General features: G+C 33.6%; 1 protein-coding gene and 1 long non-coding RNA gene across 5 annotated transcripts in view; one reads left to right on the top strand and one right to left on the bottom strand.

Annotated features, from left to right (window-relative positions):
- Positions 1 to 4,883, bottom strand: part of LOC127934481 (protein EFR3 homolog A) — a 33,750-nt gene extending 28,867 nt beyond the window's left edge. For all 4 annotated transcript variants that reach the window (XR_008147766.1, XM_052531933.1, XM_052531915.1 and 1 more), the window contains exons 1-2: positions 4,774 to 4,883; positions 4,503 to 4,606 (exon numbers count right to left, since the gene is read on the bottom strand). Coding sequence is in view for 3 of the 4 variants with exons in the window: in XM_052531933.1 (XP_052387893.1) it covers positions 4,503 to 4,512 (10 nt within the window). In the remaining variant the exon portion in view is untranslated. The remainder of the gene's footprint in view (positions 1 to 4,502; positions 4,607 to 4,773) is intronic.
- LOC127934507 (uncharacterized) lies at positions 4,810 to 14,725 on the top strand. Its single transcript, XR_008147783.1, has 4 exons — positions 4,810 to 4,946; positions 10,848 to 10,923; positions 11,081 to 11,135; positions 12,007 to 14,725. It is a non-coding gene; the product is annotated as an uncharacterized LOC127934507 (long non-coding RNA).
- Positions 14,726 to 17,082: the final 2,357 nt, after the last annotated feature.

The raw sequence follows: 17,082 nt of genomic DNA, 5'->3' as shown, positions 1-17,082 counted from the left end.
ATATGAATGAGACACTGCCAAATGGAAAGCCAGGAACACCAATACAAAACAGATGACAGATCAAACACACACAGATCAAACTCTCTCATGCACTTAAAACGGAAGATCAAACTTTGCTTTGGAAATGTGCACATTATCATCTCAAAGCCATGAGAGAGGGAGAGAGATCCTTGAGAGAGAGATAATCAGAGAGATCCTTCAGAGAGAGAGAGAAACGGAAAGATCCCTGAGAAAGGGAGAGAGATGCTGGGCGGTCATTGTCCCCTGAACACAGACATGTCAACAGCAATTTCAATCAATTCTCTTTTTTTTCACCAATATTTGAAACAGGTCACATCTAAATGACAATATCAAATCTAAAATACGATTAAGTACATATCGTAAATATTTGACAAAGCAATTCGTACTGCAATATGAGAAAGATTTAACATCTCACGCTGCTTAGATATCCTATAGCAAAAAGGCATAAATTACATTGAAACAGCAGTTCTCATTTTCAGCAAGGTGTAAAAAAAAACTCCAAACTAGCTAGCAATGTAAAAGATTAAAACTAAATTTGGTCCCACTTTATATTAGGTGGCCTTAACTACTATGTACCTACATAAAAATAAGTACAATGTACTTATTGTGTTCATATTGTATTGTAAAACACTTTTGCTGCTATTGAGGTGGGATAGGGGTAAGGTTAGGGAGAGGGTTGGAGGTATGGGTAAGTTTAAGGGTGGGTTAAGCTGAAAAGTATGGGTCAACAGTGTAATTATAAATGTAATTACAGAAATTAAATACAGATGTAATTACATGTCGTTTTTTTAAATATAAGTACAATGTACAAACATGTATGTACATAATAAGTACATTGTACTAAATAATTAATTAAAATGTAAGTAAATAGTAGTTAAGGCCACTTAATATAAAGTGGGTCCCTACATTTTTATTAATATCAATAAGAAATAAGATTTCATTTAATATCAAAATAATAATTGTTGTTGCTCTTAATAAAAAATAAAAATAATGTCCTTTGTTTTAGCAGATAACTGTAATGCACTCCATATTCCAAAAACTTGTTTATTTGGACATGTGTTAGATTTATACAAAGACTTTGCTTTTTGGCAATGACTTCTCCACAGTTAAGTTCTGCCAATGCTTTGCTGCCAACCGAAACTGTTAAGGCTGAGCAAACCCAAGTCCTCTGCAGAAGAATAAAACTAAGGAAGAAAAAAATTATTATAAATTCAATAATAATACTTAATTTAACATTAATAATAAGTCCAGTTGTTGATAAATAATAATAATCATCATAAATTGCCATTTATTTTATTTGAGAACTGTGTAGGTGACAAACGTTTTTATTATTATTATTATTATTAGTAGTATTATTATTATTGCTCTCCGGATTCCAAAAACCTTGATTATTTAGATCAGAGTGAGATGAATTAAATTTGGCAAAAATAATGTAGTTGAAAAAAATTATTTATTTATTTTTTATTAATGTGAACTGACCCGAACTCTAATTTCCCCTTATCATTAGCAAACATGACAGACGGGCCTGTTCAAATGTAAATCACCTGCTGCTCAAGTAAGGTTAGTTAATGCATATCTAAACCCACATGTGAGTTATCAGGGCAATCAACAAACCAAGAACCAGTTATTTATCTTATTTCTCAACATAACTGACCTCTACTGTATGTCAGATTCTGCGATGTTTTGTAAACCTCTTTAAAGTGCCCCTTATTATGCCATTTTTAAGGTTTCTAATATTGTTTTCTGAGTCTCCTAAAACAGGTTTAAATGCATGCAAGGTACAAAAACACATTATTTTTTATTTTAAAATAGATTTAATTTGATCTCATTTCTAAATGACTCGTGCGAAGCAGTGCAAAGAATCAGTCTCTCTAAACCCCTCCGTTTCGTGAGCCCTCACTGCTGTGATTGGTGCAGAACAGAAGAGACTGGTTCTGGATTTGTCTACTGTGTACAGTTTGTGTCGAAACGAAACGCCCATTGCCATGATGGAATGAGGGCCTTGTAGACTTGTAAATAAATGGAAAAGATAGTATCTATTGTACCTCACCAATTCAAGCCAGAGTCTGATGATGAAATGGTTGAACTGGCTTATCGGTAGGAAACTAATTCACAAGCACTGGAGTAGGACATGTCTCACTGGTAAAGTGTCAAGTGTTGACAAGTTGTCAACAGGTTGTTGATAAAGTTGTCAAGTGTTGGCAAGTTTGTGGTAATTCTGAGTTCAGATAAAACAAATTTACTCTCACAGAATAGGATCTTCTCGACATGATTTTAACTACATGGAAATTTTACTATGTTCGCGGGCAAGTTGATGACATAGAACTTGGGACTACTAAATGATGTTTGATTGCTAGTTGCAATCAGTGACATCTTAAGTAAATGTAAATTCACATGAAAAAAGAAGTAATATTTGTGTAAAGGAAATAGGACTGTAGCGTGAATGTAGCCACAGAACATTCACAGAATCACTTTTTCTCTCCATTTTCCTCTCTCATCCAAGTTCAAGGATAAAGGGCTTGTCTTACAGGGTCCTGACTGCCCAGAAATAGACTGTGTGTGTGTGTCAGAGCAGAGAGGTTATCATACTCCCTCTGAGGGGTGTGGGAGTTGTGTTTGTACTTCAGTGGAGAGGTCACCCTACTCTCAGTGTGTGTGTGTGTTTGTTGTACTTCTCTTTTGAGTGCAGCGAGTCAGCAGCAATAACCCTCAGGGGTGTCTGGACTACTGCGTCAAACTTCACATTACGCAATCTGACAAAATAATGCAACACTAAACTATATCACAAATGGCAAACTAAATGCCACACAGAACTATATCACATGTGAAACCAACCAATGTCACAAACTTTAAACATAGCAATAACGTACCAAAACACAACACCAAAAAAAAACCCAGGTAAAATATTTATATCTCAATCAATCAATGCCAACTAAAATACCAAAACAATTATAAAGTTAACAATACCAAACCAGACTTGAAAACTAACAAAACAATATCCAACAAATTATCAGCCTAAAATAGCTGATAAACACCACCAGCCATAAGAACAAATAAATATGTCACATGTGTCATTTGTTTGCCAAAAAATAAAGTTTGTTTAATTTTCAATCATTTAAAGATAAATGAAATGAATGTTTTATGCATTCATTTGATAACCAGAAATGTTTAAACACAGAATTGCTGAGGGGAAAAAAATAAGGCTACTTTATGGAGAAGAAAAAATAATAATTAAGTATCAATTAAGTAATAATTATGCATTAAAATAATTTGACATGCTAAAACAGAATTTGGTAACGATCAAAAATATGTTGGGGAAAAATATAACAAGTTTCATGATTTTAATTAGTTAGACATGCTTTTTGATTAATACAATTTAATTTAACTATTTAAGAAAAAAGTCAAGAAAAATTAAAATGGAAAAAACTATTTGAAAATATAAAATAAAACGGAATTTAGGAAATAATTAAACTGATTTCATACGGCCCTAACAGTAACACGCTGCAAATTCTCAAAACACAAACAAAGACACGGCCTTCCCTTAAACACTTCCGACGTGGTCTGTGCATATTTACAGCATGTTTCTATTTTTGTTTGTTTGTTTTGTATTTGCAGCAGTTTTCTTTGATTGTGTTGTGAGTTTTTGCAGCTCGTGTGGTCAAATTGATGAAGATGTTTTCTTAATTTGCAGGTGTTTTTTTTTTTTTTTTTGCAATGCTTTGAGGTCTCTTGGTCACTGTGTATATATATATATATATATATATATATACACACACACACACACACACACACACACACACTTATTTCAACTATTTGCCAAGGAAACTTTTTAATTTAATTTTTATTTAATTTAGTTTAAATTGATATACTAAAATAACTGAAAATTTAATAAAAACCTAAATAAAAACAGACAAAAACTAATTCAAAATATGAATAAAAACTACAACAGAATCTCAGTAATTCTGAAATAACACTGAAGAATGAAGCACAACAGTGTCTCTTGGCCACAGAAGACTTTCATAAGCTCTTCAGGAACATCCAAATACATTACATAAGTTGTCAATCTTAGAGTAGGATTTTATGCTGACACTAAATCACATGCCAGGGCCACCTGCTGTCAAAGTCTATGGCATCAGTGCCAACACCTCAAGTCTGACCGGACTCATTGCCCTCCATGGGATCATGGGTAAAACAGACTGCATAGTCAATGACCATAGTATGAGGAACTGACCATGATACTACTGGATGATTAGCGTATTGATGTACCTAGTTATTTAGGGTACTTGAAGGAATAACAAAACAATGTAATACCACACTTTTTGTGCTTTTCTGTTAATGAAGAGGCAGCAGGAGAGATGATATCAGCAGAACCCCAGTAGGCTAATGACACTGACTCGTTCTCACATACACACTGCAGTACAATATTTGGACCATAAACCGTCTTAAGTTAATGACAGAGGAAAGAGAATTCGGGTTCTTACCGGTAGGCATTCCTCCACTCGGTTACGTCCGCGTCCGAAGCAGTGCGTTTGGATCAGATCAGCTTGAAAGGTGGTTTGGGTTTAACATATGGATCGGAGGACGTCTGGATCACACACATATACACACAAACACGTATTAAGCGAATCCGATCAGAACCGTTCAACGAGCTTAAAACAGACGGCTATAAAAACATATGATCAAAAATAGCGCTACGATGTCTTGTGTTGTTAAGTATTAATAAAGTAAAGAAATCGAGTTGTGTGTGAATACCTGTAGATGCAGATTAAGCGCAACACATCCGTGTTTCCTGCTTCACATTCCGCGTGACGTCGGGACTCGCCAACACGGAAGTGATCGTCGAGCGGCAGCAAGCGCGCGCACTGAAGAAAAAAAAAAACTAAAAACACAGCACACGCTGAAGGGGGATTCACAGAGTGAGACAGGTGGGTAGAAGAAAGAAGTTGATTACTTTGTTATAATGTATTATAATAGCAAGTCCCTGGAAGTGTGTGTGAATATTACCTGCTCTCTTATCCAGCTTCTAAAATTAAGAAGCAGGGCAATCTCAGTTGCTTTTGATTTAGGTTAATGAACTGTGTGTGTGTGTGTGTGTGTGTGTGTGTGACGTGTGCGCGCGCGTGTATGTTGCTGGATAAAAAGTCATTAAAAATCTATTTCATGTGGTGATATTATTTTTTGCCATTATGTTCTTCTTAAAGGTGTAGTTCAACCAATAAAAATAAAAATAAATAAATAAATGTATATTGTTTACTCTTTAATGAATGTTACTATGGTACTTATATGGTACAAGATACATTATGTTGCTTTGTTTTCCCATGCTACTACAATGTAAACAGCAAAAATAAAAATAAAAATAAAAATAAATAAAATTAAAAGGCACCATAGAAGCATCATAATGTAGTTTATTCCAAGGCTTTTAGGTGCTACGGATCCCCAGTTTTGATAATCGTCATGCAAGGGACCCCCATCCTAAAATTTAAATGGCTGCTATATTCATGTATAAAAACCCAATTTACAATTATTATAAATACCTGTAAAATCTAATGTTTTATGTTGCATTATTATTTTCTACTCAGTACTATACTGAACTATTTACTTGTTCATTTTAATCACATTTTTAAACTGATTTTTAAATAATCAATTAATTTTATTTATAATTTTTTTTACTATTTTTCCTCAAATTTGCCATCTTTTCAATTAAGCATTTAATCTAGTTCATACAACTGCTTTAACTTATTTGTTCATGAATTTGACTGATTCGCTTCTCAAGTACAGTACTTAATTATCTGGCCCCAATCACTGGTTGATGGTCCACTGGAGGGAAAGATTATCAGTGAATAACTTTAACATTTTGGTATTCTATAATTTAAGAAAACTTGGAATATAGTCATAAGAAGCACCTTTATTAGGCTTTTATATCCTTTTTCTAATCATAAACGTTTGGTTTCGATATTACTAATAAATTGAAGGGGTTAATTCTAAATGGCTTTGTTGTTACAAAAACCTGCCACTTCATCACAACACATTATTGGCAGAATATTGTCATTTACAGTAGTCATCATGTATTATAATACAAACCTCAGTAATGTGTGCCTGTGTCAGACCTCATGTGTATAACTGGATTATGTTAGGATAAGCTGAAACCATCCAGTCAAATAGCCTAAGCTTTGAAGACCTGAGCATGTGTGTGTGTGTGTGAGAGAGAGAGAGAGAGAGAGAGAGAGAGAGAGAGAGAATACACAGTATTAAGATAAAATCTTTGCTTTACTAGAATTATGTGATTAAGCTCCATTTTATCCTAGCATCTGTTTAAACACACTGAAAACACACACACTCATTCACTCATTTCTCATGCATACTTACAATTCTTTATAACTAGGTGTGTTTACATTGTATTATGGCTTGAAGGTTTAACACAGTGTACCAAGGGAAACAGCAATGCTGGTGCACAAACTGGTTTGAAACTACTCTGGCACCTACAGATGCAAACATTTGCATAATAATTACTGAAATGGTGGCCAACTAATCCTATTTCTTCAGTAATCTCCGTCAAATCTGTGCGTTGTGATTTTTTGTTTCCTGTGGACACACATACACACACACACACACAATGTTTTCTGCCTCATTGATATTGGTGGTAATGAAGCATGAAAGTTTGGGCAGTTTGATTGATTGACTAATGGTTTAGCTGTGTGTGTTTGTTTGTGTGCACAAATGGCAGCTGGTATTGCCAGTCATTCAGTAAAGTGCTGTAGTTATTTGAATATTGCATGCAAACGTGTATTGCAGTGATTACATCTAAAATATGCACTTTTCTTTTTGCAAATATACATTTGAACCTAAAATATTTGTTTACAATTAAGTTAATGTATACAGTATATTATTTTTCAACTCCTTACAGACACAGACAAAACCACATGCACTCTTGCACGTTACTCTCTTAATCCGTCTGAAGACATTTATAAAATTTACATCAGGACTTCCAGTGTGGAAATGAATAATAAAAGAGTTGGACATGTACATTTTACTATATTACTATTTGATTTGGCAACTTGCATGTTATTTCTTGCATATATGTGGAAAACAAAAAGTAGATATTATGAAGAATGTTGAGAATATTATGGATATGACAGTGGCAAGGAAAGAACATTGTTTTCATTTCCAGTTTATAAAAACAACATTTGGTCTGTTCTGTTATATGGCTTCAGAAAACTTGGAAATATTGCACTTATTTACACAGAATACTTGTATGGTAATTTCTTGGTTTTTATTTGTCATTTTTGGTGCTTGACAGTCAGTGACAGCCAGCATAAAAAAAAAAAAAAAACGTATTTTTGTTTTCTAGGGAAGAAATGTCTTGAGGAAATGCTTTGTCTTGAAATTGTCTTGAGGATGAAAAACTGAATAAAAAAAAGAATGAAAAAATATATTTTAGTTTTAAATAAAACAAAGATTATTACAGTTTTTTTAAGTGTGGCAATTCATTTTATGTGACACAATACCCTAGTAAAAATGTAATATATTTAAAATACATTTATTTTATACTAAGTATTTTTCAAATCTGTTAAAAGGATAGTTCACCCAGAAATGAAGATTCTGTTATTAATTACTCACTTTCATGTCACGCAAGACCTTCCTTAATGTTTGTAACACAAATTAAGATATTTTTGATGAAATCGGAGAGCTTTCTGACCCTGCATAGACAACAAATGCAACTGAAATGTTCCCAGGCCCAGAAACGTAAAGATATAGGTAAAAAAGTCCATGTGCAAAAATAAACAACGCATTATTCATGCATTTTTCTTCTAGGTTTGTATAATTAGCTGTTCAAGCAAGCGGCAAAACATTTGAACACAATAATTAGCCTACTTTTCTTGTTAAAATATTTAAAATGAAAAAACCACACTCTCGTGCAATTTGCATTTAAATCTTTATCACAAGCAATCCCATGGGTATTAATGAACTTTGTTTTTCTGTTTCCATAAAAGTGAACATATATATTGTTTTCCTTGTTTATCTAAAAGTGCTATTTTTCTTGTTTTAAACCTAGCAAAAAAAAACATGTGTTGTGTTTCCATGTCAATCCATGTTAATTTTTCCCACGAACAATGCGTTTTCACTTTAATTCAGCGCTTGCAGCACAGCAAAAATAGACTCAGTACGTTAACAATCACTGCTCTGCTGCAGACTCCTTAAAACGCACTGACGGACCACAACCTCGTGCAACTGGAATCCGTTAATACGCACTGTAGACGGAGTATGGAGGGACAGAACACTCTCAGACTAAATCTAAAATATCTTAAACTGTGTTCCGAAGATGAATGGAGGTCTTACGGGTTTGTAACGACATGAGGGTGAGTCATTAATGACATAATTTTCCTTTTTGGGTGAACTAACCAGTTTAGTACACTAAAAGTATTTTTATTTTTCAATAGGGTATATATGTTGTTTTCCATCCAACACGGTGCAACATTGTTGTTTTTCCCATTCCAGCATTGTGCTTTTTCTATATAAATCTTTAAAACATGCTGATTTAATTTTTTATTTCATACCTATACAGAAATTGCTTAAACCTAAATATGGCTTACCCATTTTTTACATAACATGTCCACCTTTAAGGATTTTCAGGTTTCCACCACGAGCTTCACACTGAGCTTCAGATCAGTATTGACCCATAGAACAAGTGTTTGTGTGAGAGAGAAACAGACAGTTTGATTTTGAGTTGGGAGTTTGACATTTTTTACCAACTAGCATTTGGATGCAATGTCTGTTCATTGTATTTCGTCAGAATCAATGTATGGATAGATTGCATAATAAATACACACACATTTGCAATTGAGAGAGACTTTTGAATATTCTCTCAAACACTGACAAGATAGAAGAAAGAAATTAAAAGTCAGTTGTGTGCAACGTGTGCTTATTGTCATGCTCATATTAAACTGCATCACCACTGCTTTCATATTAAAAATAGGATACTACACTAGCCTGTTTAGGTGTATTTACTTAGCAGATGCTTTCTCGAGAGGCTTAACAGAAAGTACATATATAATGTGGCAGCTGATAGAACAGGTAGCAAAAAATCAAGTCAGCTGCTGAATTTAGAACCCCTCAGAACTAGGAATAACATCAAGATCATGATGCAGGACAGACAGAACTTGTCAGAAAACACTAATCATTAAGGATGAGTCAATGGGTCTTGTAAACTCAGAAATATGACTGTAGTCCAGATTCGTGGGAGAGGATGAGCTCATTCGAGGTAAAGCTCTAGGGTGATGAGTTGGCACTGGTCGGATGCATCAGAGTTGAATTCACAGATCTTTTCTGAGATGAGGGAAGATAGCAAGGTCAAATCTGTAACTGAGTGTCAGTTTATTGGATTGGAATATGTGTAAAGATGCAGGGTCAGTTAGAAAGCAAAAAGAATTGGATTTCTCAGAGCTCGACTTGCCATTCTGAAATTTCTATTGGTCAGTTGATTCCTACAGATATATTATTTTCCGACATCCAATTCTTTGGTGAGTGCTGCACACAGAATGTTTGCATTCGGTATCTATCATATTTAATGTCAAAACATTTTTAACCTCACTGAATATCATGTTTGTTCCTCATTGGTGAAGTAAATGGATTACAGGTGAGGTTTCATGTTGATTCCATCATTTGGCTGTCTGAGAAAACATTGTATGAATCCTAAAAGATTCCTTTGATTCAAAATCTGTACTCTTCAATCGATAGTTTGACATGTTTACCAACAGTTTATTAATGACCACTGTGTTCATAATTTATGATGACATTTTGCCAGTCTAAGAAGTTTTGAGGCACAAAACAATTTACAACTATCAGATCAAGAACCATTAATGGGATAGTTCACCAAAAATTATAATTTGGTCATTATTTACATAGCCGCAAGTTGTTCCAAATCTGTATTATTTTTTTTTTCTTTTATTGAATGTTGGTAACTAAACAGTTGCTGGTAGCCTTTGACTTCCATAGTATTTTTTTCCACAAGAAAGAAACAACTTGGAACAACTTGAGGGTGAGTAAATTATGACATGATTAGTGTGACAACAACAAACCACATATCTTTTTTCTCCCATATTTTCGTGTCTTGTCGTGTCACAAACATGTTTGTACAGTCTGACAAGCAGCAAGAACTAATATAAATCGTACAGTGTGTACACACTTTAGAAGATTTAAAAAACACTGACAACATTAGTTTAATATTAGTTTGTCTGGGAAAGTGGTGAGCTGTTAAATGCAGTATATTAACAACACATGACTGAAACTCCTTCAAAAAGGTTTCTTGAGATATTAGGCCTATATCACTGATAAAACATTTGTTTCTTATGTGAAATGAATCTGGAGTTTTGTTTTGTTTTTGTAATGCGGTTTCAAGCCATGAGCACAAAATCACAGTCCCACTCAATTGTACGCATCTGTAACGATAATTGTTCTATTTTGGTTGATTAAAAACTGTGTGCAATTAACTTGAAGTGATTAAAAAAGGAATTAGCATCTGCAGTGTGAAAAGTGAGGGATTTAACAATCAATCTGTATAAAATGTCTCAAAGCTCTGAGAATGAGATGTGGTTTTCCTAAAGTATATTACTTGTGCAACTGTCAGTCATATTTCATGACAATAAAATAGATTTTGAAATAATTAAAAAGGAAACAACTGTAGGTTTTGTGAAATCAGCATTTGAATAAAATCTGCTCAAATGCTTGAACTTGAATGCTCATTTTACTTTTTCACCTTAAACTGTTCAAAAATCAATTGTGTGTATTGTGTCCATTTTATATATCTTTATTTGATCTGAATGCAATAGTTGACCTGTTTGGAACAGAAATGGTGACCCTTGACATGGACACTGAAGGATGGACACGTTTCCTAATATCTCAATGGTAACACTTCTTTTTCAGATTTATTTGCTATTATTACATAACTTTTATTATATTAGTGTCAATTTTCCTGTATCTGCTGTATTACAAAAATACTCTAAAACAATGTATAAATGGTTATTTGGCTTTTGAGAACATTTTTCTCACACTTACATCCTAGATACCATCGATCAAAAGACAAAGTCATTGCAGAAGCAGAGCTGCATACAAAGCATGTGAGTTTACATGATATTAAACAGATTTTTCATATAGAGTAAACATACGTTTAAGTATAAAACATAAAAAAATTAGTTCTGTATTGTGTGTGTAATTATGTAACATGTAAATACACTATTAAAAAGTTTGGGGTCGGTACATTTTTAAATTTATTTATTTATTCTGAGAGAGGGAGAGAAATAAGTAAATGCTTTTATTCAGCAAGAATGCATTCAATTGATCAGAAGTTAAAATAATTCTATTGTCACCCAAAAAAATCAGTTTTCAAATAATAAATGCTGTTTTTTTGTTTTGTTTTTTACTTTCTATTCATCAAAGAATCTTAAAAATGATCAGTTTTGAGAAAAATACTAAGCAGAATGCTGTTTTCAACATTGATGATAATAAGGAAAGTTTCTTTATTTGCAAATTAGAATGATTTCTGAATGATCCTCTGTCACTGAAAAGTTATTAAAAGCTGAATAATATTAAGTTATTTTAAATGAAAAAGAATAGTTCACATGTTTTGACTTTATTTTTGATCAAATAAATTCATCCTAAACGGAACAGATTTGATATGGAGGGTTTTCATTATTTATGGTTGTGTTATGTGGACCCTCTCATGCTGTGAAGCACTGGCACTGTCTCTTTCTCTCTCACACACAGAATGTTGGCTGCAAAGGGAAATTCAAAATAAAAGTGAAAAGGCTAAATGAAAGAAAGTTGGCATGGAAGTGAAGCTATAACAAGAGAAAGAGAAACTTAATTATAAAGCAGACGAGAGAGACAGAAACTGGCAGATATGTTTTTTTTTAATTAATTATAGTCTGTGATTTGTTGTTTGCTGTGATATTCTGCTTGCTTCTTCCTACTTCTTCACGTCTCTCATAGTAATGGAAGCATGTGTGAACAGTACTGAAGTCTGGGGCTGAATTTTATGGATCACTTCCACAGTTCTGGAACCTAAAACATCAACAGCAGAATGGGCTGACAGGTGGCTGAATCCAACACACATACATGACACACAAACAAACACATGCAAGCCTGCACAAGACAGCATGTAAGCAGACATTTTCGTGGAATTATGGGAACTTTAGTTTTAACAGTTTCTATCTCTGTCTTTCTCTTAGTTTCTCATTTATTTTGTGACCTTTAACCTTGTTGGAAATCAAAGGAACAAAGTGATCACATTCAAATGTTGTTTTACTTTTAAGCTTGTATGACTTGTCAATGAAATCTGACAAATGTTTTCCCTTTTTTTTGTCAATATTGAAGGTGAGACATGGCAAATAATGATTATAATTAAATGATTGCATTAAAAACATATTGTTGGCACAAATATGATGAGAAAAATACAATGACAATGTAATTCCTAAGGCATTAATGTTTTTTTTTTTTGTAGAAAAAAGGGTTGAATCGAAAAATACACTAGAAGTGAGCATAGCACAGACACTGATTATATAGTTGGTGTGATTTTAAGGTAATTTTGACTACAGTTAGATGCCATTGTAGTAAAATGAATTAATATTGAGTAAAATTTGTCAAAAAGTTTGGGGTTGGTAAGACTTTTAGTTCACAAACGCCTGCATTTATTTGATATTTTGAAATAATGATGTTATTGAAAATAACATTTCAATGTTTAATATATATTTAAAAATGTTATTTATTCCTGTTATGGCAAAGCTGAATTTTTAGCATTCAATACAACAGTCTGCAGTGTCACATGATCCTTAAAAAATCATTCTAATGTTAATTTGGTGCTCAAGAAACATTCATTATTATTATCAGAGTTTAAAACAGTTGTGCTGCTTATCTTTTTTTATGAATAGAAAAAGTTTAAAAGAACAGCATTTATTTGAAATAGGTCCTTTATAAATGTCTTCACTGACACTTCTGAACAATTTAATACATCCTTGAAGAATTCCAATATTAAATCTTGACCCCAAAATTTCATTTTTTTTTGTATAATTACATTAAATTAAAATAATAATTTAATCAAAAGACAAAAAATATGACTAAAACTAAAAATATTTAAAGAAAAATAACAATTGTATGTGTGTGATAGTAAAACCTTTTTTTTTGGTGTTGTGGGAACAAAATTTTTTTTTTTTGTAAAAAGTGCAGAAAAACAAACATAAAGTGTGTACAGTATAAAAAATTATTTGTGTGTGTGTGTGTGTGTTTGTGTGTGTGTGTGTGTGTGTGTGTGATTTGGACGACTGCTCTCTACTGCCTTCTGCTGTCATGTGTTGTTTGGGGCAGAGACATGAAGGTCTTCGCTAAACAAGTTCATAAAGGTTTTTGAGAAGGTAAGCTGCTTTGTTGGGTTTTGTGTGTATGTGTGTAACCAGAGAGACACAATGACATTAAGGAGAGTGAATTAAACTATGACCAGGCTTTTAATTTTAAACACCCTGACCATGAAAAACACAAATTAAGCACCTAATAGGCACCTGTTCTTATGAGGCAGAGATTCTATAATTACGCAAATGTGTCTGCTGAATATAGAATGTCCTTCATGCCTATCTGAGCCCAAACACTCAAAGCCACAGTATGTGTGTGTCTGTCTTTCTCTGTGTGTGTGTGTGTGTGTGTGTGTGTGTTAATGCTTTTCCTGTGCAAGTGCTAATGTATTTTCTGTGTCTTTTTTCATTGGCTATTTTAGTGAAGGTTTCCTCTTCGCTGTGTTTCATTTGAGAGTGTGTGAGGTGTGTCTGGATGTGTGTGTTGAATGGATTCTTTCAGCCTCCCTTTTTCCTGATCTTCTCAGTCACTTATTCATCAGACGGCCTGTTGGAGGAAGAGAGAGAGGTGTGTGTCATATCAGTGATGTCTTTCTTAGCACTGAGCCATGATCTCTGCCAATAATTGCTGTAATCAAGATGCTTTAACATGCACAGGTGTGTGAGGTGGATTTGAGAAAAATGAGTGGATCACTCCACTCCGTATAGTTCCCTATAATGTGAATCAATGAACATGAATTCATGCATTAGCAAGGGTCTTTAAAACAGAGATACTGATGACACAATTACCTGTGACACATTTAAAAGGCTTCACAACAAAATGATGCTGATATTTCATCAGCTGTTACAGTATATTTCAAAATTGATTTATAAAACTGTGTTTACAGGAGACTTTATGCTTAATGCACTTGCATTCATACATACTGTATACAGTATTATGCGGAAACGCATAGACTGGAAACACGAGCACATGTGTTTAAAGTTTGTTTTTTAGTAACCAAATTCATGTTTGGTGATTTCTGACCTAGACATTTGATAGAATAGAGATTGTTCTGTAAACATACGTATCAGATTAACCTCTGCATAAACTCAAAAGCTGCAGGGCTTTATGTAATTTCACATGCTCAAAGCTTAATTTTACCACAACTTAAAAGGATAGTTCACCAAAAAATTTAATTTGGTCATCATTTCCTTGCCTCCAAACCTGTATTACTTTCATTTTTGAAAGTGATTATATATCAATGAATTTGACTTGCGTGTTTTGCAGAAGATGATAAAAGAACAACATGAGGGTGAATAAAAGTTATTGTTTTTGGGTGAACATTGTAGTTGTTGTTTACTACAGAGCCTTGTGAAATATATGATATCCAGACTTTTCATAAAATCATTTATTAAAAATAAATGTTGTTTTTATTCTAAAAATGCTGAATGTTGTCCTCATTTAGATTGCTATATGTAAATGTCTATGTGTAGAGGTAAGATGATAATATATTGGATATTGAGATATACATTAAAACATTAATACTGTTTAATATGATTAAAATTTAAAATAAAGTGTTATCTGTTTTAACATATTATTAGATTTGTTAAATCGTTTTGAAAGAAGTCACACTGAGGCTGCTTTTATTTGATTAGCAATATGTTGTATGTTAATGTTATTACAATTTAAAATAAAGTTTTTCTATGTAAATATATTTTAAATGTACATTATTTCTGTAATGGCAAAGCTGAGTTCTCAGCAGCAATTAATCCAGTGTTCAGTGTCACATGATACTTCAGAAATCATTCTAATATATGCAGATTTTATGATAAAAGCCATGATGATGACCTGTTCTCAACTGATTCACATTTAACTAAACTGAAAGATCTGACTTTAGTGCCTCAATGGGATCGTCTCAAATGTCACACTTTAATTGGAAAACAAACACGCATGAACTGGCAAAATGTACAAATAGGCATTCACAAACAGGCTTTGGTCTATAACAGCACAGTAGCAGAATTCACAGACTTTACCATGCATAGGTTTTAGTTGATTTCTAGCCAGATGTGTGATGCCTTTATACAATGCTTGCACAAACACTCAAATGATGTCCTGTCTTCATTCATGTCTTCACCAGTTCCTCCAATCAAATCATTAGCAGTATAATCAGCCCGCTTACATCACTCATCCTGACAGTAACCCCCCCTTCTCCACAACACACAAACCGTATTCAAATGCATAGTGACGCTGTCATATATAACAAAGACTTGTATGTCGCTCCTCATGTTTTGTTCATGACTCATGTATTGTATTTACAGTAGTGAGTGAGTCCTTAACAATTAATCTTTTCATCAGTCCTCATCTGACAAACATAGACCATGACTTTGGCTCTGCATGTGAGTAAATGTGGATTCTCTATTGTGACATGCGATACAGTTTTTATTATTATTATTATTATTGAGAGAAATTATTACTTTTATTCAACAAGGTTGCATGAAATTGATCAAAAGTTATAGTAAGGACTTTTACATTATTACAAAATATTTAAACTTTAAAAAAGAAAATATTAAAGTTTCCACAAAACTATGAATCAACAAAACAATTTTCAACACTGATAATAATAAGACAGGTTTTTAGAGAATTAAATTAGCATATTAGAATGATTTCTGAAGTATCATGTGACAATTAAGACTAGAGTAATGGCAGCTGAAAACGTCACCGGAATAAATTACTTAAAATTTATATTTTAAATGTTAATAATATTTCACAATATTACTCTTTTTGCTGTTGATCGAATAAATTCAGCATTTGGTTGAACATTTTTAACTTTAGTGTACAGTATGTGCTTGCTTATGTGACCAAGTAATTGATCTAAATAAAGATAAATCAGACACTGGTGACTTGATGTTGGACCGGCAGAAACTTCATAAAAACATTAATACAATGACAAGTTCTGTCCACATTTACTCACCCTCATGTCATTCCAAAACTTTATGACTTTGTTTCGTCTGTGGAACATAGAGCATATTCAAACTTGGCACATGAAGACACTGATTTAACACCAGTAATGCCAAGCTCCCCGGCCTCATAAAACTGATCACAGCATATTTTTGGATGAACTGTTCCATAATGAGTCATGGTTTTATCTGAGACCTCATTGTGGACCACATTGAGTGCAACACCAGAACTACCACAAGGACCCAAGTTGTCATTTTGCCAAATCACCCTTGTCACTTAAAGTTGGATAATGGCTGCCATTAGTGGTTATAAGAGCTGGACTGGGGTTGCAGGACCATGATTCGACTCTGCTGTTAGGTAGTGTGCACTTAATTCACTATTTAATTTTTTGTATGAACTGAATGAGTGTAACAAATGGTAGATGCAGATGCCCAGAGCAGCCGTGAGCGCGAGGCGCCTCTGCCTCCAAGAGTTTCCTGTGACACTTTTTCATCCTTCTTTTTCCAGAGCAAGCAGAAAAAGTGAAGAAGCTAGCAAAACATTGAGAGACTGGGGTCGTATGGTACAGGCACACAGCCGTTAAAAAAAGAGCCGGCAGCGCGAGCGTGGGACGCGATGAGTCACTCGCGAGGGGCTGTCGGCCCGCTTTGATCAGCCCCGTTTGGGGTCTCGAGCTGTAAAATATGTAAAAAAGACGAATAACCGGTGAGTCACGGTAACGGCGCTCGAGCTAAGTATGTTAAGTTAATCAAAATATCTTGACAATTTAGATAAAAATTACAAAAA

The sequence above is a fragment of the Carassius gibelio genome, chromosome A2 (genome assembly GCF_023724105.1).
Source record: "Carassius gibelio isolate Cgi1373 ecotype wild population from Czech Republic chromosome A2, carGib1.2-hapl.c, whole genome shotgun sequence".
NCBI classification, from domain to species: domain Eukaryota; kingdom Metazoa; phylum Chordata; class Actinopteri; order Cypriniformes; family Cyprinidae; genus Carassius; species Carassius gibelio.
This window is presented reverse-complemented; position numbering and strand designations above follow the sequence as displayed.